Source organism: Cicer arietinum, chromosome 5 (genome assembly GCF_000331145.2).
Source record: "Cicer arietinum cultivar CDC Frontier isolate Library 1 chromosome 5, Cicar.CDCFrontier_v2.0, whole genome shotgun sequence".
Lineage (NCBI taxonomy): Eukaryota > Viridiplantae > Streptophyta > Magnoliopsida > Fabales > Fabaceae > Cicer > Cicer arietinum.
This window is the reverse complement of record NC_021164.2, coordinates 74,538,647-74,557,850: the sequence shown is the minus strand read 5'-3', so window position 1 is coordinate 74,557,850 and position 19,204 is coordinate 74,538,647. Positions and strand designations below refer to the sequence as shown.

Sequence of the window (19,204 nt, the reverse complement as noted above, 5' to 3'; positions counted from 1 at the left end):
GAAAATTTTATATTTTGAAATTTTCGAGTGCCACTTATTTTTGATTTCGAAGATTTTTGAAAGTTTTGAATGTTAAGATATTTTTTCTAAAGTTTTGAAAGAGAGGTGAAAAAATAATAAATTAAAAAAATTGAAGGTTTTATAGATAGTTAAAAGGTCGAAATTGTACTTTCACATTGATTTAAAAAGTAACAAATTTAAGTGTGGAGGTACATGTGTTGAAGCAAACGAACCAGATAAGCCCTATGGCCCATGACCCACAAGAAATAGATCCTTCAAAAATTGATGGAAGAATATACAAGTGACAAACTTTGCTTTAAAATAAATACAAGTGACAAGTGACAATTCTACGGTGACATTTCTAATGATTCCTTTCAATATCCTTCGAATATTTTGTTGGGAAAAAACCAGAGATAATTAGATATAACTATTTCAATAATGTGGAATATTTTTCCCCACTTGTGCAGATAAATGGCTAAACAAGAAATCAAATTCCAAAAGCAAACTTCCTTCAAGAGAATAAAAACCACGAGACTTAGTTCAGTAAAAAAATTCACTATAATAATTAATGGGTACTCCAGAGTCTTCATAATAACACTAGAACATTAATCAACAATAACAACATCCTAACCACTTTGGGTATTCCAAAGTAACTCTCAGAGAAAATAAAACTACTCAAACTGTATATAGAGATAACAAACTCAATAATAGAAATAACTTATCAAAATTGTAGATCAAACGGAGCAAGTTTGCTACGCACATGTTACCATAACTGGAAGTCAATTGTGCAACTGTCTTTTTCTCTACTAAAATAGGGATTTCAAATCTTTTATTTTTCCTTCATATAGGTCAAGTCCAATAAAACACATTGTTTATTTTCTTCTTTTTTCTTATAATAATAATAATAATAATAATAATAATAATAATAATAATAATAATAATAATAAAATTGATGAATTTCACTTGAGGAGGGAACCCATGCAACATCTTTTCCTTTAAGTTATAAGATTATGTGTGAGGAGTTATTTGACATGTTTCGATCTTAAACCACTTGGTTATTGATATGTAGCAGTAGACATCTATAGACCACTTGAAATACCACATCACAACGTAGTAATGAAGAAGACATAACAAATTAATCCAATTTTTTCTTTAATTTTATTACCATAATTTAAAAATGAAAAGACTAATTTTCTTCAATTAAAGTTATGTAAGTATTTTAAAATGAAAAACTACTAGCAAATTGAGGAAACTAAAAGAAATGCTTAACTAGAGTCATTATTTATCAACCATTATGTATCTATCCAATCAATCTCTATAATTACACACAAATAATATACTACTTACACAAACATTATCGTAGACCATTTGAACCATTATCTTACCAATGATTCTATTTTTGGAGTATAATCCAAAAAAAAAAAAAAAAAACTTAACTCATTTAAATAAAAATTAACAATGCTAATAATTAGTTTAATCAGTTTCCAGATTCGAACTCGCAATCTCTTGTATTCCGTATCCATATTTAGTTATTAATATAGGCTTAGAAAAATGGTACAGCAACACAAAATAGTACGGCCACAAAGAGTCAAAGTCACACTCTTATTCTGATTCTCACTGACACTGACACTCACACACACCGCGCGCGTTGTGTTGTTTGTTGCAATCTTAGTGAAGAAGCTAACATAATCTAAAACAAACTAGTACTACACTTTTAACTTCACCCATCAACCCTCAATCTCTCTTCCATTTCACAATCGCAATTCTTCCCTTTACATCACTTACTACTTCCACATTTATTTCTTAATCGTAGGTGTGATTTTTTATTTTTTTTACATCACTTTCTTCAAATTTGGCACTTGCTTCTGTTTTCAATTCTCTCTATTTTATATATGTATTGCTATTCCATATTTTCATCAATGTATGCAGGTTAAGGATCCGCGAGGTCGCCAAGAAAACGTGAGGAGGTTGTTTATCTGAAACCATATTGTTTGTAGATTCTGTAAGTTGTTAGATTATTTTTAACTATGATTATGTCTTGTGAATTTTGCATGAATGGCCCTAATTAATTAATGAAATATTGCTGTTATTGTTGAAGTGAAGGAATATTGAAAGAAAATGAGTTAAATTAACTGTGATGAGTGAACATTGTTTGTATGTTTTAAGTCATGTATTAGGTGTATCTTTTAGGGTATCAATGTGTTTCTGTATGGCTAGTTTTTTTAAAATTCATATATATTCTTGTGAAGAAAGAATAGAGATGGGGGAAGGGTAGGATATTCGGGATTTGTCCGAGGAAGAAGATTTTCATTTCTATAGAAATTGTTTGAAGACAAAAATTAGGGTTTGATTGTTTTGTTAAAATATTTTGTGTTTTCATTTTCTAAAATGAGTGTTCATTTTACTTTTATGAGAGATTTTTGAAGGAAATGATTGTGATGGAGAGAAGATGAAATGATAGTTAAAGATGGTGTATTTGTGGAAATAATGAAAACAAATCTTTTGACATTTTCATTGTTTCCAGAAATGTAATGGATTATTTACTTCAAGAGTCTCTTATCTTATTTGTTAACAATTACTCCCTTTGTCTCATTATTAGCGTTTCATTTGAGTTGTACACAGTTTTTAAGAAAATGACTAGTTGTTTTGATTTCAATGATGAAATGAGTTTTATTTACTAAAATACCCATATTAATTGTAGTTAGTGGAGTAGTTGGATGAGTTGAGACACAATAAATAAATGTATATTAGTGGAAAATAGTAATTAATGTTTCATTGGTAATATAGGAGACATGTAATTTGAGACAAGTAAAGATTCCAAATGAGACACTTCATATGGACGGAGGGAGTAAAATTAACACAAAATTTAGAAAATGGAAATGTTTTCACAAATTAAATGGATCTTTAATTTGCAGAATTGTTCATATCATATGGAAGTGTAAAACCATGTTTAGATTTTGAGTTCATTTCTCTTTGTATCTATTTCCCTGTCTCTCTGTCTCAAGGTTCTTTGTAAAATTTTGGAATAGTTGATGACTGATTTGCTGTGTTTTTTTTACAAGATAAAAGAATTCCCTTTCCCATACCCCGTTTTTGTTTTTTATATTGACTATTGGTTTATGGTGGAAATCTCAATTTGTATGATTTGGAATTTACAGACTATTGGCAACATGGATTTAGAAGAAAGTGAAACAGATTCAGTGATGACTCAAGTTAGCATAGGCGGATTTGATAATGAAGTAAAGGCTTATGATCTTGTGTCGTTCCTGGAATCAAGAATTGGATATGTAGATAGATGTCGACTGAAGACTTCTTGTACTCCTCCAGAGTCATATCCAGAATTTAATATCACTAATACGGCACAAATTGAAACAACAGATGACTATAAGAAGGTGGCGCCTCATGCCTTTGTGCATTTCACTTTGCAGGAATCTGCAACTGAGGCCCTCAATGCTTCGGGTCAATGTGATCTGTTTTTGCATAATCAGCCACTAACGGTCCTCTGTGGGCCACAAAATCCAAACTTTCTGAATCGAAGGAGGCGAACTGCAACTCCTTTTAAGATGTCTGATGTAATTGTGGAAATTGGGACTTTGGTTAGCCCAGAGGAGTTTGTTGTTGCTTGGAGAGGACCTGATAAAGGGCTAAACTTTCTAGTAGACCCTTTTGACAGCATGTGCAAGCTTTGTTTCAATCGGGATACTGCTTTCTCATTCAAAGGAATAGCCAAAACAACAGTGATAAAGTGTGATTTTAAGGTGGGATTCTTGGTTAGAGATATAGAAGAGATCAAAAGATATGATGATACATCACATCTTGTGGTTTTATTACATCTAGCTTCATCACCTTTGGTTTGGTACAGAACTGCTGATGATGACATTGAAGAATCAGTCACAATTGATCTGTTGGATGACGATGATCCTTGGATTAGGACCACCGACTTTACCCCTAGTGGAGCCATTGGTCGATGCAATTTTTATAGAATTTCAATCCCACCTCGTTATGGTGCAAAATTGAATAAGGCCATGGAATATCTGAGATGCCAAAGAGTGCAACGAGTTCCGCTTAAACGGCCACTTAGGATACTTAATGAACCTGATTTTGGGGTGCCCATGTCAAGTGCTTTCTTCTACATAGATTTTCAGAAGGACATCACTTTTGATATAATGTTCTTGATTAATGCAATTGTACACAAAGGAATATTCAATCAGTATAGTTTATCATACAAGTTTTTTGAATTGCTGAGAAGTCAACCTAAGGATGTCAATGTGGCTGCCCTGAAGCACTTATGTTCTTACAAGCGCCCAGTTTTTGATGCAGCTAAGAGGCTGAAAACAGTCCAAGAATGGTTGCTCAGAAATCCAAAACTTTATGAGATCTCAAAGCAGTTCGATGATATTATGGAGGTTAGAAGGCTGGTTATTACTCCTACAAAAGCTTACTGTATAGCTCCAGAAGTTGAATTGTCGAATCGGGTTCTCAGAAGATTTAGAGAAGTTTCAGACCGATTTTTGAGAGTCACCTTTATGGATGAAGGAATGCAGACACTTAATGTACATGCTCTTAACTATTATGTTGCTCCCATTGTGAAGGAAATCACATCAAACTCCTTTCCACAGAAGACAAGAATATATAAAAGGGTGAAGACAATCCTGGAAGAAGGGTTTTACTTTTGTGGCCGAAAATACTCATTTTTAGCTTTTTCGTCCAATCAACTTAGAGACCGTTCTGCTTGGTTTTTTGCCGAAGACAACAACATAACTTGTGATGATATAAGAAATTGGATGGGCAAGTTTAACCAGAGGAATGTAGCAAAGTGTGCTGCGAGGATGGGACAGTGCTTCTCATCCACTTATGCATCTGTGGAAGTTGCTGCAAATGAAGTTAACTCGATGCTAGCTGATGTGGAGAGAAACAATTATGTATTCTCTGATGGTATTGGTATTATCACTAATGATCTTGCAGTTGAAGTTGCTGAAAAATTGAAATTGGACAAGGTACCCTCTGCCTATCAGATCAGGTATGCTGGATTTAAGGGAGTTGTAGCCTGTTGGCCTCCTAAAGGGGACGGAATCAGACTTTCTTTGAGGCCCAGCATGAACAAGTTTCAATCAACTCATACAACCTTGGAAATCTGTGCCTGGACCAGGTTTCAACCTGGTTTCCTTAACAGGCAGATTATAACATTGCTTTCTGCTCTGGATGTGTCTGATGGAATATTCTGGGACATGCAGGAGGTAATGATTTCAAGGTTAAATCAAATGCTGGTTGATGCAGATGTGGCCTTTGACGTTCTGACCAAGTCTTGTGCTGAGCATGGAAATGCTGCAGCAATAATGTTAAGCTGTGGCTTCAGTCCTAAAACAGAACCTCATCTTAGAGGCATGTTAAATTCTATACGTGCTGCACAGCTTTGGGGCCTTAGAGAAAAGTCAAGGATTTTTGTTTCATCTGGGAGATGGTTGATGGGTGTCTTAGATGAATTGGGTGTACTTGAACAAGGTCAATGCTTTGTTCAAGTGTCTACTCCTTCTCTTGAAAATTGTTTCTCAAAGCATGGCTCAAGATTTTCAGAAACAAAAACCCTGCAAGTGGTTAAAGGTCTCGTGGTTATAGCGAAAAATCCGTGTCTTCACCCTGGAGATGTAAGAGTTTTGGAGGCAGTTGATGTCCCTGATTTACATCATTTATATGACTGCCTTGTTTTCCCTCAAAAGGGTGAAAGACCCCATACAAATGAAGCTTCTGGAAGTGACCTTGATGGGGATCTATATTTTGTCACATGGGATGGAAATCTCATTCCACCTAGTAAGAGGAGCTGGACACCTATGGAGTATGCTGCTCAAGAAAGCAAGCTTCACACACGGCAAGTCACTATCCGGGTAAGGGCTTTTTGAATGTCATCTATGTAGTTCCATGGTTAATGCCTGCATGCTCTGTTTTTTAATGTAAATGGGTGATATTAAAATAGGACTGCTGTTTTTCACATGAATTATTCATAGTATCGTGCCTTTGATTAGCAATTAAAGTGATATGTTTACTACAAGGACTTGCCAAAAAAAAATTCATATTGCGGAGATATTTTTTCTGATAAAGCATAAATAATTGAGTATGCTAATATGCTACAGGAGCTATTTCTAAATTCCGTGCATTAAATTGATTATATCAAGAAGTGTTTCTACACATACCCCCAAGTCATATGTTGTGAGTGTGATATCTTGCACATGTTTCTGCATATACTCTGCACATGTTCTTTTAACTTGTCTCGATGTACAAAACATAAGGGGTAAATTTTCTTGTTGAGTATGTATTTTGAAAATGACTCGGCCATTTTAAGTTGTTTTGTATTCTACATTGCAGGACATCATAGATTTTTTTGTCAAAAACATGGTGAATGAGCATTTGGGTTCAATATGCAATGCACACGTGGTGCATGCTGATTGCAGTGACTATGGTGCTTTGGATGAGAAATGCATACACTTGGCCGAGTTAGCAGCCACTGCTGTTGATTTTCCAAAGACCGGCAAGCTTGTCACTATGCCTCCTCATCTGAAACCAAAACTATACCCTGATTTTATGGGGAAAGAGCACCACCAGTCTTACAAGTCTAAGAAAATCCTTGGTAGACTTTATCGACAGATCAAAGATGCTTATGACAAAGATATTGATGCACCTGATTTGAACTGTGCATCCAGTGATATTCATTATGATACAGATCTCGAGGTTCCAGGATCTGCTGATTTTATTTCTGATGCATGGTATCAAAAGTGCTCTTATGATGGCCAGTTAAGTGGATTACTGGGTCAATACAAAGTGAAAACAGAAGAAGAAGTTGTCACTGGACAGATCTGGTCCATGCCAAAATACAACAGTAGGAAGCAAGGGGAACTTAAGGAAAGGCTGAAGCACTCATACAGTGCCCTGAAAAAAGAATTTAGGCAAACTTTTGAGAAACTGAATTTAGATATTGGAGAGTTAAGCGATGAAGAAAAAAATTTGTTGTATGAACAGAAAGCTTCAGCTTGGTATCAGGTGGCATATCATCCTAAATGGGTGAAAAGATCCCATGATTTGAAAGTTAAATCCTCAGACAACCAAGAGGCAGATAGTTTGGGGAATATGGTGATGTTGAGTTTTCCTTGGATTGCAGTTGATTACCTAGCTCGCACAAAGATAAGGCGCCGTAGAGTTGAAAATTTTGATTCAGTCAAGCCAGTTGATTCTCTGGCAAAGTATTTATCTGAAAGGTTATAGTTCTACATTGTTTGATCATGGCTACAAGACCACTCTGCCACCCTTGATCATAGGTTTTCTTTTGACATTCAGTTAAGCTACTTTGGTTGTTGCTAGTTTTTTTGTTTTTGTTTTTGTTTTGTAATTTATTTCCCAAGACTGAACTTGCTTTTGCTTTTGAGACTTCAAATTGTAATCTATGCTTTTGATACTTTTGATTGTAATCTGTTTATACACATCCAGAATATTCTACTGGTCATGTTGTGGGTGTGGATATATAGATGGAAGAAAGTATAATGCTGTGAAACTCAGCTCAGTATGTAAAATTAGTAAATTACAGTTGCCTTGCTATTTTTGTGAACCTGGATGTAACTCATCTTTATATAAAGGTGAAAATTTAATGAGTCATGTTTGTTCTTAAGAGGACTGATTCAGCATTATGTCTAATGCCAAACAAACTGAGTTACCAAACATATCATTTCACAGTTGTTCAATAGTTCAAATTTTTGCTTCTTTTCTGAAATTAATTTAGTTTGAACTATGTTGCTCTTGGGGTATGAATCCATGAATCCTCTGTAGCGACTGCATGGTGCAGCACGCTGCAGGGCCTTAGATCTAAAGAGAGATGTGAGTTTATAATTTTTTTTCTCTAAATCTAACGGCTCCGCCGCATGTTGGCACCATGCAACCACAGCAAATTTGAATTCGTTCAGCTTGTTACTTTGTCTAAGTCTGTGCCCTGTGGTAACTGCTTAGACTGAAAACCTGCATTGTTTGGTTACTGCTGTTTCTTTTTTAATAAAACTCATCCTTTTACAGTTGACAGATATATCAATTCACTTTCCACATTGAAAAACTCAAACATGCTGATATATGGCCACCAACAAAAACTTGTGCAAATTAATTATTCCATAAATAATTGTACAAGTTCCCCACAGAAGTACATAGAGAAAGACATTGTTGGCTATGACTTTGTATGATTTCCACAAACATAAATAAAGGATATTAATACAGACTCTAGCATGATGGCAACAGTATCCACTACTTTGTTCCTTGATGCATGGGAGTATTTAATGATAAGCCAGCTACTTGTGCCATCTTCTCCTTTATGTCAATTTTCTTCTTTATGGTATTATAGACTTGGTGGCACCTATGCTTTTTTTAACTCTGATAAATGTAGGCCATGTATACTTTTTTATGCTCTGAAACCGTTAGCTTTTATTCATTTTGCTACTTCTTTAAAGCTTCACAACCATTTGCTTTTAACTCACCTTGGAAATTAGGATACATCAGTACAAAAGGTGTCAGAGACTTTAAAATGGTCAGTGGCATGTGATTTTCATAGTTGAAAAGGGGTTTCAGTTAGTTTCATAGTCTTATTTATTTTGATTATAAATATTCATTTATAAACATGTACTACCTAAACATGTGACTGCAGACAAAGTGGTTACTGATACCACTTAATCTTTTTTCTTTTTCTTTTTCTTTTAAACTTTGTGAGTTATGGATAGGTTTGCAAATTAAAAATTATATTTTTATAAGATGAGAAGCTGACAAGTTAAAGCAGTAAAATCTCTCACGGGGAAAGGGCATAGCATTTTATTAAACACATAGATTAACATAATCTTAGTATGTTAATTTTTTTGCTAAAGTTATAAACTATTTTGCTCTCCTCCGATTCCCTTAATTTCTTGTGCCGGGATATCGAACATTCCTTACCTCTTAGGGTTGGTTGAATAATTTTGAAGGGAATATATCTTAGTAAAAAAGGGACTTAATCTTTAATCTTATAAAGGGCAAGACAGAGAGAAAAAGCATGGACAAGGGAAAGGTATATCAAGTTTTAATTGCTTTTGGGTATGAAGACTGAGAATGAAGTTTCTTAGTATGTATATATTCCTTTGGGTAAGTTATTTAAATTGAAGGACATATCTACTGAAATATTATTCATACATAATTTTTATTTCCTAATTAACAATTATCTCTTGCACTTTGTTTTTCATAGGAAATTTTTGAAAAGAGAATCTTGAGCATTATTCCACCAGAGGTCCATAGCTAAAGAGGACATGGTCCAAATTAAGATGAACAATTAATATAGGAAAATGGTCTATAATTACAAGCCATTACTTAGGGGGGCCGAATTTGTAAGGCCAAATTATTGACAACTAAAGATATTTGTAGAAGAGTAGGTATAAGATACACAATAAAAAATATATATTGTATTTTACTTCCAAAGATAAAAAAAATAATATATAAGTACACTTTTAAGCACAACTTATAGAATTTAGTAACATGGATATCGAAAACAGGCAGGGAACTCTCATGGAAGTAGTTCTCTTTATAGCAAAATGTAGGATCAGGAGATAGATGCACTGTGGTTTTTGCTATAAAACTATTTTAGAATTCAGATGCAAATATGTATAATGTATAAGATGACAAGAAAAGTAGTATACTCAGCTACTTAGTTGATTGCAATTATTGCTTTTCAATTATGAATCAAAGGGTCCATTTGATAAGATTAATCTTTAATTAGTTAGGCCCTAACTGTTCCTTTACCTATCAATCATGTCATGTTCTGATGGGTATGGTATGAAATGTAAGCCAAACAGAGATTAATTTTTCTCCAACCTTTGTTTTCTAATTCAGAACAACAATTGAAATTGACAGATTAATTTGCTTTTAATATAACTTATCAACAATTTCAACTTAATTTGATCCAAATTCTCATGTTTCCCAACCACAATTATATTGCATATACTGTATTAAGTAACTATCAAAGTGGCCATTATCTATTTATCACCACTTTGAAAGCACATATAAATATATATATATATATATATATATATTACACAAGACACAAAAGTACATGGAAAATATAGCATAAAATGGCATGAAATTGGTACATTTTAAAAAAAAAATTTAAGAACCATGACATGGAAATGTAATGTTAATATCTTCTTCCTGTTGAGAATTACTTGAAGTTGAATCACATGGATAGTTCCAATTAAGTAGCTCTTCAATCATCTGCAAAGCAACTCTTTCCTCTTCTTCAACTACTACACCATTTTCAATATCAGCATTATTAGCATCCTTATTAACAACATCATCAATAATGTGTGGTTGTGGTGACTCTATCTCTGACTCTATAATCTGTTTCTTCCCACCAAGCTCAACTCTCATGACCCAATTAGAGCCAGAATGTGGTCCAGCTCCTTTTTGCCACACACCAATGTGAGAATTATCAGCATCTAGCCTCAAACAAGTGAGTGATGGAGAAGGGTCTTTACAATACTTTCTTAGCTTTGTGCTGAGTAGTTCTGACAGTGCCTTGGGAGACAAGAAAGACTTATCACCACCAACACAAGGGGTGGTGTCAATAGCAACTTCACCACCTTGATTCTTTGACACAGGGAAATTAGTCTTTGCACTTTGACCATTCATCAAAATAGCTGCTTGATCATATGCTCTTGCTGCAGCCTCTGCTGTCTCAAATGTTCCTAACCACACCCTCCTTTTTCTGCACATTTCAAAACACAACAAAATATTTTTTCAGAATAACACTTAATGTAATGTGACAAGAAAGATATTTATTTATTATTTCATATAAGATATATATATATATATAGCTGCATTGTAAGGTAATTACAGTAAAGGGTGGCGAATTTCTGACACCCAAGAGCCCCACTGGCGTTGCCTGACTCCTCTGAACTTCCTTGTTTGTACCATATTTGCCTTTGTTGGGAATTAATAAGGGTATAGTTTTGAAGTATAAATAATAATATAATATAATGTGAAATGTGAATATGAGTGAGTATGTGAGTAAGAGGTGGTGATGTTGCTAAATTTATTTATATTGGGTTGTCGGTGAAGAGATTGGGCGGAAAGTGGAATTAAAACAAACAGTACATATGCAATAAAAGTTTCACCAGCACAAGTTTGATAAAAATCCATAGCTACTTAACAACTGAAATTAATGAGGTGTAGCAGGTAGGGTTCTTTTTTCTCTCCCTACAGATCATATATTATAATAATATTAATATATTATATTCAAAATGTCATGATCCACTCACTCTCTACCATACTTATGGTAGAGACTCGAGTTTGTATCCACATGTTCAAATCTTTTTTTAACTATACACAATTTGATGGAAAAATAAAACTAGCTATTGCATTTTTATCTCAATTTCAAATACCAACTAACACAGTAACACGGTATACAACACGTAGCCAATTCTTTATTCGCCTTTTACCGAACAACTAACATTTGGTAACAATTGCTTCCATTTTTTGTGTTAGATATAGACATATAGTTTTTAAGTTAGTTATAATTAAGAATTGAGCATTGGACCTTTTTATCAATCTTATATATCTTTAATTAGTATTAAATAAAATTTATTAGTCTGATTATGATTTATATATAGAATATATCATATTATTGTAACCATTTTTTTTATTAAATCGATTTTAAATAATTTTTTTTTAAGTTCTACCATAATATCAAAGTTATGAGATTCACTTTAAAGAAATTATACTGAAAATTTTAATCTCCTATTTCTTCTTCTTAAAGTCGAGACCAATGGTTATTTCGTCAAGAAAAATTAAAAAAAAAAACTTTTTCTTATCATCACGTGAATTCTAAAATTATACCAACGCATTTATTTACACTTTTCCGAAATGCGAAGTACTTGTATATAATCTGTCAAAAAAGTACTTCTATAGCATAACTCTTTTATGTATATTTACTAACCATAGTCACAAAGATCAAAGATTAAATGTATAAAATATAGACAAATGTATAAAAGATATTTTTTAAAATAATAATAAAAAATATTTAATTTTTGTAGTTGTTTAAAAAAAGTATCTCTATTTTTTTTAACACAGTTTTTTATATCAACACTGTATATTAATAATATTCTTACAATTTTACCATTTTTTACAATCGTTATTTTTGTCTCTTCAAATTTTTGTATTTAAATAACACATATCCTATTTGAATATAAAAGCTGTTGAAAACTTAATCGAGTCCTTGGCAGCTAAACTTTATAAACGGTGTTTATTTGTGATAAGATTGAAACAATTACCTGCTTTAGTAATTATTACATGAGGAGCAGTATAATAAATAAATAATACGACAAAATTTATGACAATACTGCCTTTCTATTTACATTTCGTATTAGCCGTGATCATAAAATTGTACTTTAAGCGAGGCCCGCCCAACGAAAACGAAATTGTAAGAATAGTATTTTCTTAAGTCTAAGATGATATTTTAATTACTATTTTCTTGTCAATATTAATATTAATAATAACTATTGTTAATATTATTAATATTACTAGATCCATGTTATATCTCAACTATTTCTTTTGTTAAGTTTAATTTTCTAAACATTTTAAAATATAAAATTATTTATTAAATTAATATAATTGATATTAATTATTTTTTTATCGATCAATTAATAATAAAGTCAATCAATTCATACTTTATTGAGATGTTTTTTAATTTCAAATTAGATTTTTTAATTTCAAAAATATCAAAATTTTAGTTTTTTATTAAAAAGTTATTTTACATTATTAGATGTTTAAAACAATTGTCGCATAGATCTTATTTTTAGAGTGATCATAAATAAAGCTGTTGTTTTTTAGTTTCAAAAATTGTTTCAAAATCAATTTATGTCACGAAGATATTATTGGATTGAATCGCGAACTAGGTCACTCTCTTTAAAACGTTGCGTGACACTGTCCAAATTATGCAAGACAAACTATCAACAACGAAGTCTCCAGAATAAAATAGCTCAGATTCACGGTATCGAAGTTTTGTTGCACCTTAGAAAATCGTTCTAGAATTATACCCTAAATATGACAATTAAAGTCACTCTTAATATGACGTTTAAAGTAACTCGCAATATGATTCTATGATAACTCATAAATCAAAAAGTCTACGACACAAAAACTGCTCTAAAAAATTATGGCACAAAAATAGATCATAATGATATTAGAACTACTAAAAAATCGACAAGATTACGACATAAAAACCACTCTAAATGGATATTGGTATTAAGACTACTAAAAAATCGACAGAACTACGACATAACAACTGCTCTAAAGATCGAATGGGTTACGATACAAAACCGCTCTAAAATATCGAAGGGATAACGGTACAAAACCACTTTAAAATATCGAAGGGACATAAAGAAAGGGGAGAAGTGACTCGGAAAAAAGTCGAGCATAATAGAAAATGGAGAAAAAAGAAAGTTGGGAAATACATCCAACTTTGGTATACTTTTCATAAGAGTTTGAAACTCATTATATAGTGATAGAAGCAAATCCACATATATTTTCTATTAAATGTGGGACTTTAGTATTTATAGAGTTGAAAACTACTCAAAATATGCATGTTTTCCAGTGTGGGACTTCAACAATTTTTAAATTCACTAATTAGCATACTCTATGTTCCAACAATCCCCCACTTTCTACTAAATTGATTTTCAATTTCAGTTACAAAGATCCTTAACATGTCAAGTGTTTCACTTTTATTTTTCATTTCTTGTTAACGTCCCATCAAGTTCACATATATCATAGTGTAATAAATCTAAAGACTCAGACTCTCTAACTACAAGTTTATGCGAACTCTGTGTTATTTTAGCTTGACTACAAAAATGACATTTTTCAAAATCATAACTCTGGAATTAAATCTAAGTTACTTAAGTTTGAAATCAAATGTGTTCACATTACAAAGTTTAACATGTCAAAAATTAAAATCACACAACATGTAAGTAGAAAGAGACATTTTATTGATTTCAACATTTAAACAGAAAGAGACATATTAAATTTCAATATTTAATTTAAATATGACATGAGTGACGTACCTAGATGATCTCATGAGTTATCTTCTAAATTTTACGGGAGCGAGCATCCACAAATCTATCATCGGTCATCTAATACTTTGATACTTGAGGTAGTAGTTCACAATATTACTGGAACTTTAATAGTTATACAGATTATCATCAAGTCCAATAAGAACATAATTCTTATAGAGTAATCATTATCCTCCTATGGATTAATTCTTCAGCTTTCTTATCATTTTCTATTTGTCTCAGTAAAACAGTTTATTGAAATTAGAAGCACTAGAACCAGATCCAATAATCTCATCGATTGACATGGCAGAAACATCTTTAAAATGTTGTTTTTAAGTTCCAAAGTTTGTTTCAAAATCAATTTATGTCACCGAAGATATTATTGAGTTGAGTCGCGGAATATGTCGCTCGCTTTAAGACGTTTCATTGTATCAGAGTTCTACTGTATTGTAGAAAACCATTCTAGAATTACACCTTCAATATGGTTATTAAAGTCACTATTAATATGACATTAAAAGTTACTCGCAATATGGTTCTATGATCACTCATAAATCAAAAGGACTACGACACAAAAAAACGCCCTAAAAAACTACGGCACAAAAACGTTCATAGTGATATTAGGACCACTAAAAAATCGACAAGACTACGACATAGAAACCGCTCTAAATGGATAGCGATTTTAAGATCACTAAAAAATCAACGTAACTACAACATAACAACCACTTTAAAAATGAATGAACTACGATATAAAAACCGCTCTAAAATAGCGAAGGGACAAAGGTACAAAACCGCTTTAAAATATCGAAGCGACATAAAGAAATGAATTTGAAAATGCATCCAACTTTGGTGTACTTTTTACAATAGTTTGAAACTTATTATATGTAAGATATATGCCTCCTTGACTATGATTTTGAAATAACTTCCAAACATACAATGTATATGCATTATCTGATTAATCTTATAGTTTGAGTTGAGATACATTTCATGAAAGAATCAAACACTACACTTGGACAAATCTTGGATCTCAAGCAATCAAGCAAAGATTGATCATATCATACAAGGCTTGAAGATTATGTGTAAATGTGTCTATTGTTCATAGTGTTTATTAGTTAGATTCATTATTATGATTTCACACATCTAATATTTGCCAATTAAAACTGAAAATCATAAAATAAGTATATTAATCAATCAATTGGTAAATCAATTGACTAATCGATTTCCTGATTCATAGAAACAAGTTTTCACTATGTCAATTGATCAGCAAATCGATTACTTAAAGGTTTTTATCAGACCTGTGTTTTATGATTAAAGGAAATCGATTGATATACTTTTCTTAAGTTACAAGCTTTCTAATAATCAATTGGTTAATCGATTTTCTGATTCACAGAACAAAATTTTCACTGAGTTAATCAATTAGCAAATCGATTACTTAAATGGTTTTGTCAAACTTGTGTTCTATGATTAAAAGAAATCGATTGGATAATCGATTGCATAAATGAATCAGTTTATCATTTATCAGAAACATACTGCATATTCGATTGGCACATCGATTGTAACTAAGTGTCTAAGTTACAAGGAGAAATCAGTCGATTGACAAATCGATTTGTTTGAGTGTCTGAGTTACATGGAGAAATTAGCCCATTGCCAAATCGATTATGTTAGTAAAAGTGAATCGACTGAGTAATCGATTGTTTGATCTCACATTTTGAACAAAACAATTATAATCGATTACTCAATCGGCTCTGATATGAACTGAGTATCAATTTCTGATACATGCATTAAAAACATCGATTAGCAAATCGATTAGTTCATCTATTTCAAGAATTTCAAGAAAAACAAGAAACGCGAAATCGATTAGGAAATCGATTGAGCTGGTAATACACATTAATAAAATCAATTGAGAAATCGATTTGTCTGAAGTATTTCTGAAACTATATAAACTGAATCAATCACAATTTTTATAACATATAGAAATATATAGAAAGAACAAAAAAGAATCTCATTGACTTTTCGAAAAATACACTTTGAGAAAAAATATTATAACTCACAAACATTATTGGCAAATACTAAGTGTGAGAATTCATTGCGATTGAATCAAGTGTTTTAGTCTTTTTGAAAGAATCATCGTAAAAGAAAGTGTGTGGAAATCCAGTATTGTGAAACTGGTGGTCATCTTTTAGAGTGTGTGTGATCATTTAAAAGAGATCTCAATCTGATCTTGCTAGAGCTTGACGATTAGTTCTTAAGGATAGATTGGTTGTTGTTGTGGATTGATGTTGAGTTAGATGTATAGGCAGTGAAGTGCTGGAAAGTTTGTAAACATACTCAAATCATTTCTAGTAAAGGCTGGAATATGTAAGTGATTCCAGGACTGGATGTAGACTATCGAATTGATAGTCGAACCAGTATAAAAATCCATGGTGCACACTTCTCTATCTCTATACGCTTTATTTTGATAATGCATGTGTTCTTGAATCTCAGTTTTGAATAAATTTTTGAATCTATTACTGTTAAATTGGAATTAATATTAAACAAGTTGGTTTTGATATTAAGTTCATCACCTAAGAAGGAATTAGATAATCTAGTAAATAATATTGGATACAACTTCCTAAAGATAGAGGTCATTACACCAACATTATACAGTGATGAAAGCAAATCTACATATATTTTATATCTAATGTGAAACTTTAGTATTAACAGAATTGAAAACTATTCAAATATGAAAGTTTTTAAATGTTAAACTTCAACAATTTTTAAATTCACTAATTAGCATACTCTATGTTTCGACGAAAGTTTTATTATATTTATTATTATTTGGATATCTTATATTTTGCAACATATATTTAATACTATATTTTTATTTTTATCTCTTTTCTACAAATTATTAATATAATATATTATTATTTCTCTAACTTTTTTTTGTCTCACAGGGTGCCTACAAATAATTTTTTATTATACCGTCCTCTTTCATACGTGCACCTTAAGGCAAAATAAAAGCATTTATGGTGACAACACATTGACTTTGTCGTGTTCGATAATTTCATGGTGGTAGTGGTGGCTTTGGAAGGAATAGGATGAAGGGTTGTTGAAGTCGTTAACTATATAACTGATTTTTTGTTTGTTAAAAACTATATAATTAATTTTAACTAATTATAAAAAATCAAAGCCAGATGTCTCTTTATCATTTGAGGCTATGAGCTTTTGGCCGATCAATTTATTGGTGGGGCAAATGTTGTTTGGCTCTTATTGATATATATTATATACTAATTTCATGCATGAGACATATTGATAAATGATAATTACGTATATGGGGGCCTCGAGTAATGAAGTAGGTAAGTATATTATTATGGGAATACTTTTATTTATTTTTTATAATTATCTCTAAATATTTAATAGATTTGTACGTATTTACAATTATACTTTTATTCAAATTCATAAACTTTGTTTTTCTTTCAAAAATCATAAAAATTTCAAATAAAAAGTAAATTTTCTTTCTATATATTTTTAAATTATTAAATGCGGAGAGACAACAATTAGACATAAAATAATGTATCCCATCTGGATATAGTCATATAAATAGCAAGGCATAGAAAGTCATGTAATTTTTTATTTATCCGATCGGTCTTTTAATTAATTAATTGTAATTTGATCAATGCGATTATTAATTTTGAAACAAAATTCAACTGCATTAATTAAGCATAATGCTATTAAATTCATGAATTAAAATGGTAACTTGGGTCGTGGACAACTGAGATAGCTTGTTGAAACGGGCTTCTAGTCCATTCGAAATAAGCAAGTGCTCCCTACAAGTCAAGTCAAGAAGGTAATGGATTATGGTTTTTGTCCTCCAAAGAGACTTCTCCTTCTTCAAACAAATTAAATATTCCCTACATTCTTTCTTAATGTCTCTTTCCACATACAACAACTTAAATATACCTTTATTTCCATATTATACATTTACCGAATAAACAGTTCCCATTTTTATTCAAAGTTGGAAACAACATGCCTCAGTTGCTACATGGGACGCTTAAGGTAATCATAAGTGAAGTTGATAGGTTGCAAACTCGATGTAATTTGGATTTCTGTCGCAAGGTATATTCTTAAAAACTCTCTCTCTCTCTTGTTTTATAATCATTATTTAAAAACTCTTGTTTTAATTTTATATAATGATGTGTTTGACTCTCACTAAAACATTTTACAGTTTATGCAAATGGTTCTATATTTTCACACTTACTTTTTTTTTATGAAAATGTATAATAATAAATAAAATTATTTTTTTTTATAAAAAATACTGGTTTATCAATGGAATATCACTTTTTAGAGTTTAATTTGCATGCAGTGACCATTATCGTATTACTTTAAAGATAATTATATTATCATATAAGTTAAATATTTTGAAATATAAAATGAATCTCATTTAGTGTTAATATAAAAATTCTTTATATTAAGAGTGTATATAAATTAAATTCATCTTTTTTAATCAAATTTCACTTTCTAAAACACCAAAAATCAAACTTATTTCACATTTGTTTTCAAAGCTATACAGAACAAAACCATCTGTTCTTAGCTGTTGAAAACTGAAATTTACATAGTTATTTAAGGTCATTTTCATATCAATCCATGTTACTAATTCATTTTTCTTGTCCAATATTTTGGAACAAAGGGCACAACACGCAAGGGGAAGAGATTTCTAGCCCAAGTCAAAGGTTGTATATTTTGTAGGCCGGAGGTACATATATCGTAACCAAACTTTTAACCATTTTTGTAAGAGTAAGAATTCATTGACACCAGATGTCAAATTTTATTTTCACAATAAATCTCATGTCAATAAAGTTTGACATTTGGTGTCAACGAATCTACTTTCGTAAATAAGTTTCTTCTTCATTTTAATACAAGAACAATCTCTCAATCTGATCTTGCTAGAGCTTGGCGATTAGTTCTTAAGGATAGATTGGTTGTTGTTGTGGATTGATGTTGAGTTAGATGTATAGGCAGTGAAGTGCTGGAAAGTCTGTAAACATACTCAAATCATTTCTAGTAAAGGCTGGAATATGTAAGTGATTCCAGGACTGGATGTAGACTATCGAATTGATAGTCGAACCAGTATAAAAATCCATGGT

The 19,204-nt window shown here is 31.5% G+C and overlaps 2 protein-coding genes across 6 annotated transcripts; one reads left to right on the top strand and one right to left on the bottom strand.

Annotated features, from left to right (window-relative positions):
* Positions 1-1,579: 1,579 nt before the first annotated feature.
* On the top strand, positions 1,580-7,667 carry LOC101494491 (RNA-dependent RNA polymerase 6). 5 transcript variants are annotated; one of them, XM_027334804.2, is made up of 4 exons: positions 1,580-1,809; positions 1,930-1,967; positions 3,159-5,882; positions 6,361-7,667. In XM_027334804.2, the coding sequence occupies exons 3-4, from the start codon at positions 3,171-3,173 to the stop codon at positions 7,252-7,254; spliced, it is 3,606 nt and encodes a 1,201-aa protein (XP_027190605.1). In that variant the 5' UTR covers positions 1,580-1,809; positions 1,930-1,967; positions 3,159-3,170; the 3' UTR covers positions 7,255-7,667. The 5 variants fall into 5 exon arrangements, with proteins under 5 accessions (XP_027190605.1, XP_004501326.1, XP_012571683.1 ...); XM_004501269.4 differs by having other exon boundaries at positions 1,930-2,002; XM_012716229.3 differs by having other exon boundaries at positions 1,580-1,813.
* A 2,429-nt stretch (positions 7,668-10,096) lies between these two features.
* Positions 10,097-11,143, bottom strand: LOC101495239 (ethylene-responsive transcription factor SHINE 2). Its single transcript, XM_004501270.4, has 2 exons — positions 10,880-11,143; positions 10,097-10,750 (listed from the first exon to the last, which is right to left on the bottom strand). Exons 1-2 carry the CDS (start codon positions 10,957-10,959, stop codon positions 10,153-10,155), a joined length of 678 nt encoding a protein of 225 aa, XP_004501327.1. The 5' UTR covers positions 10,960-11,143; the 3' UTR covers positions 10,097-10,152.
* Between the last annotated feature and the right edge of the window lie 8,061 nt (positions 11,144-19,204).

Excerpts from the sequence above, each read along its gene's own strand:
- LOC101495239 (XM_004501270.4), bottom strand. The coding sequence starts at position 10,959 with ATGGTACAAACAAGGAAGTTCAGAGGAGTCAGGCAACGCCAGTGGGGC. Across the intron at positions 10,751-10,879 it reads GAAATTCGCCACCCTTTACT|AAAAAGGAGGGTGTGGTTAG; the intron begins GTAATTACCTTA and ends TGAAATGTGCAG.
- LOC101494491 (XM_027334804.2), top strand. The coding sequence starts at position 3,171 with ATGGATTTAGAAGAAAGTGAAACAGATTCAGTGATGACTCAAGTTAGC. Across the intron at positions 5,883-6,360 it reads CACGGCAAGTCACTATCCGG|GACATCATAGATTTTTTTGT; the intron begins GTAAGGGCTTTT and ends TCTACATTGCAG.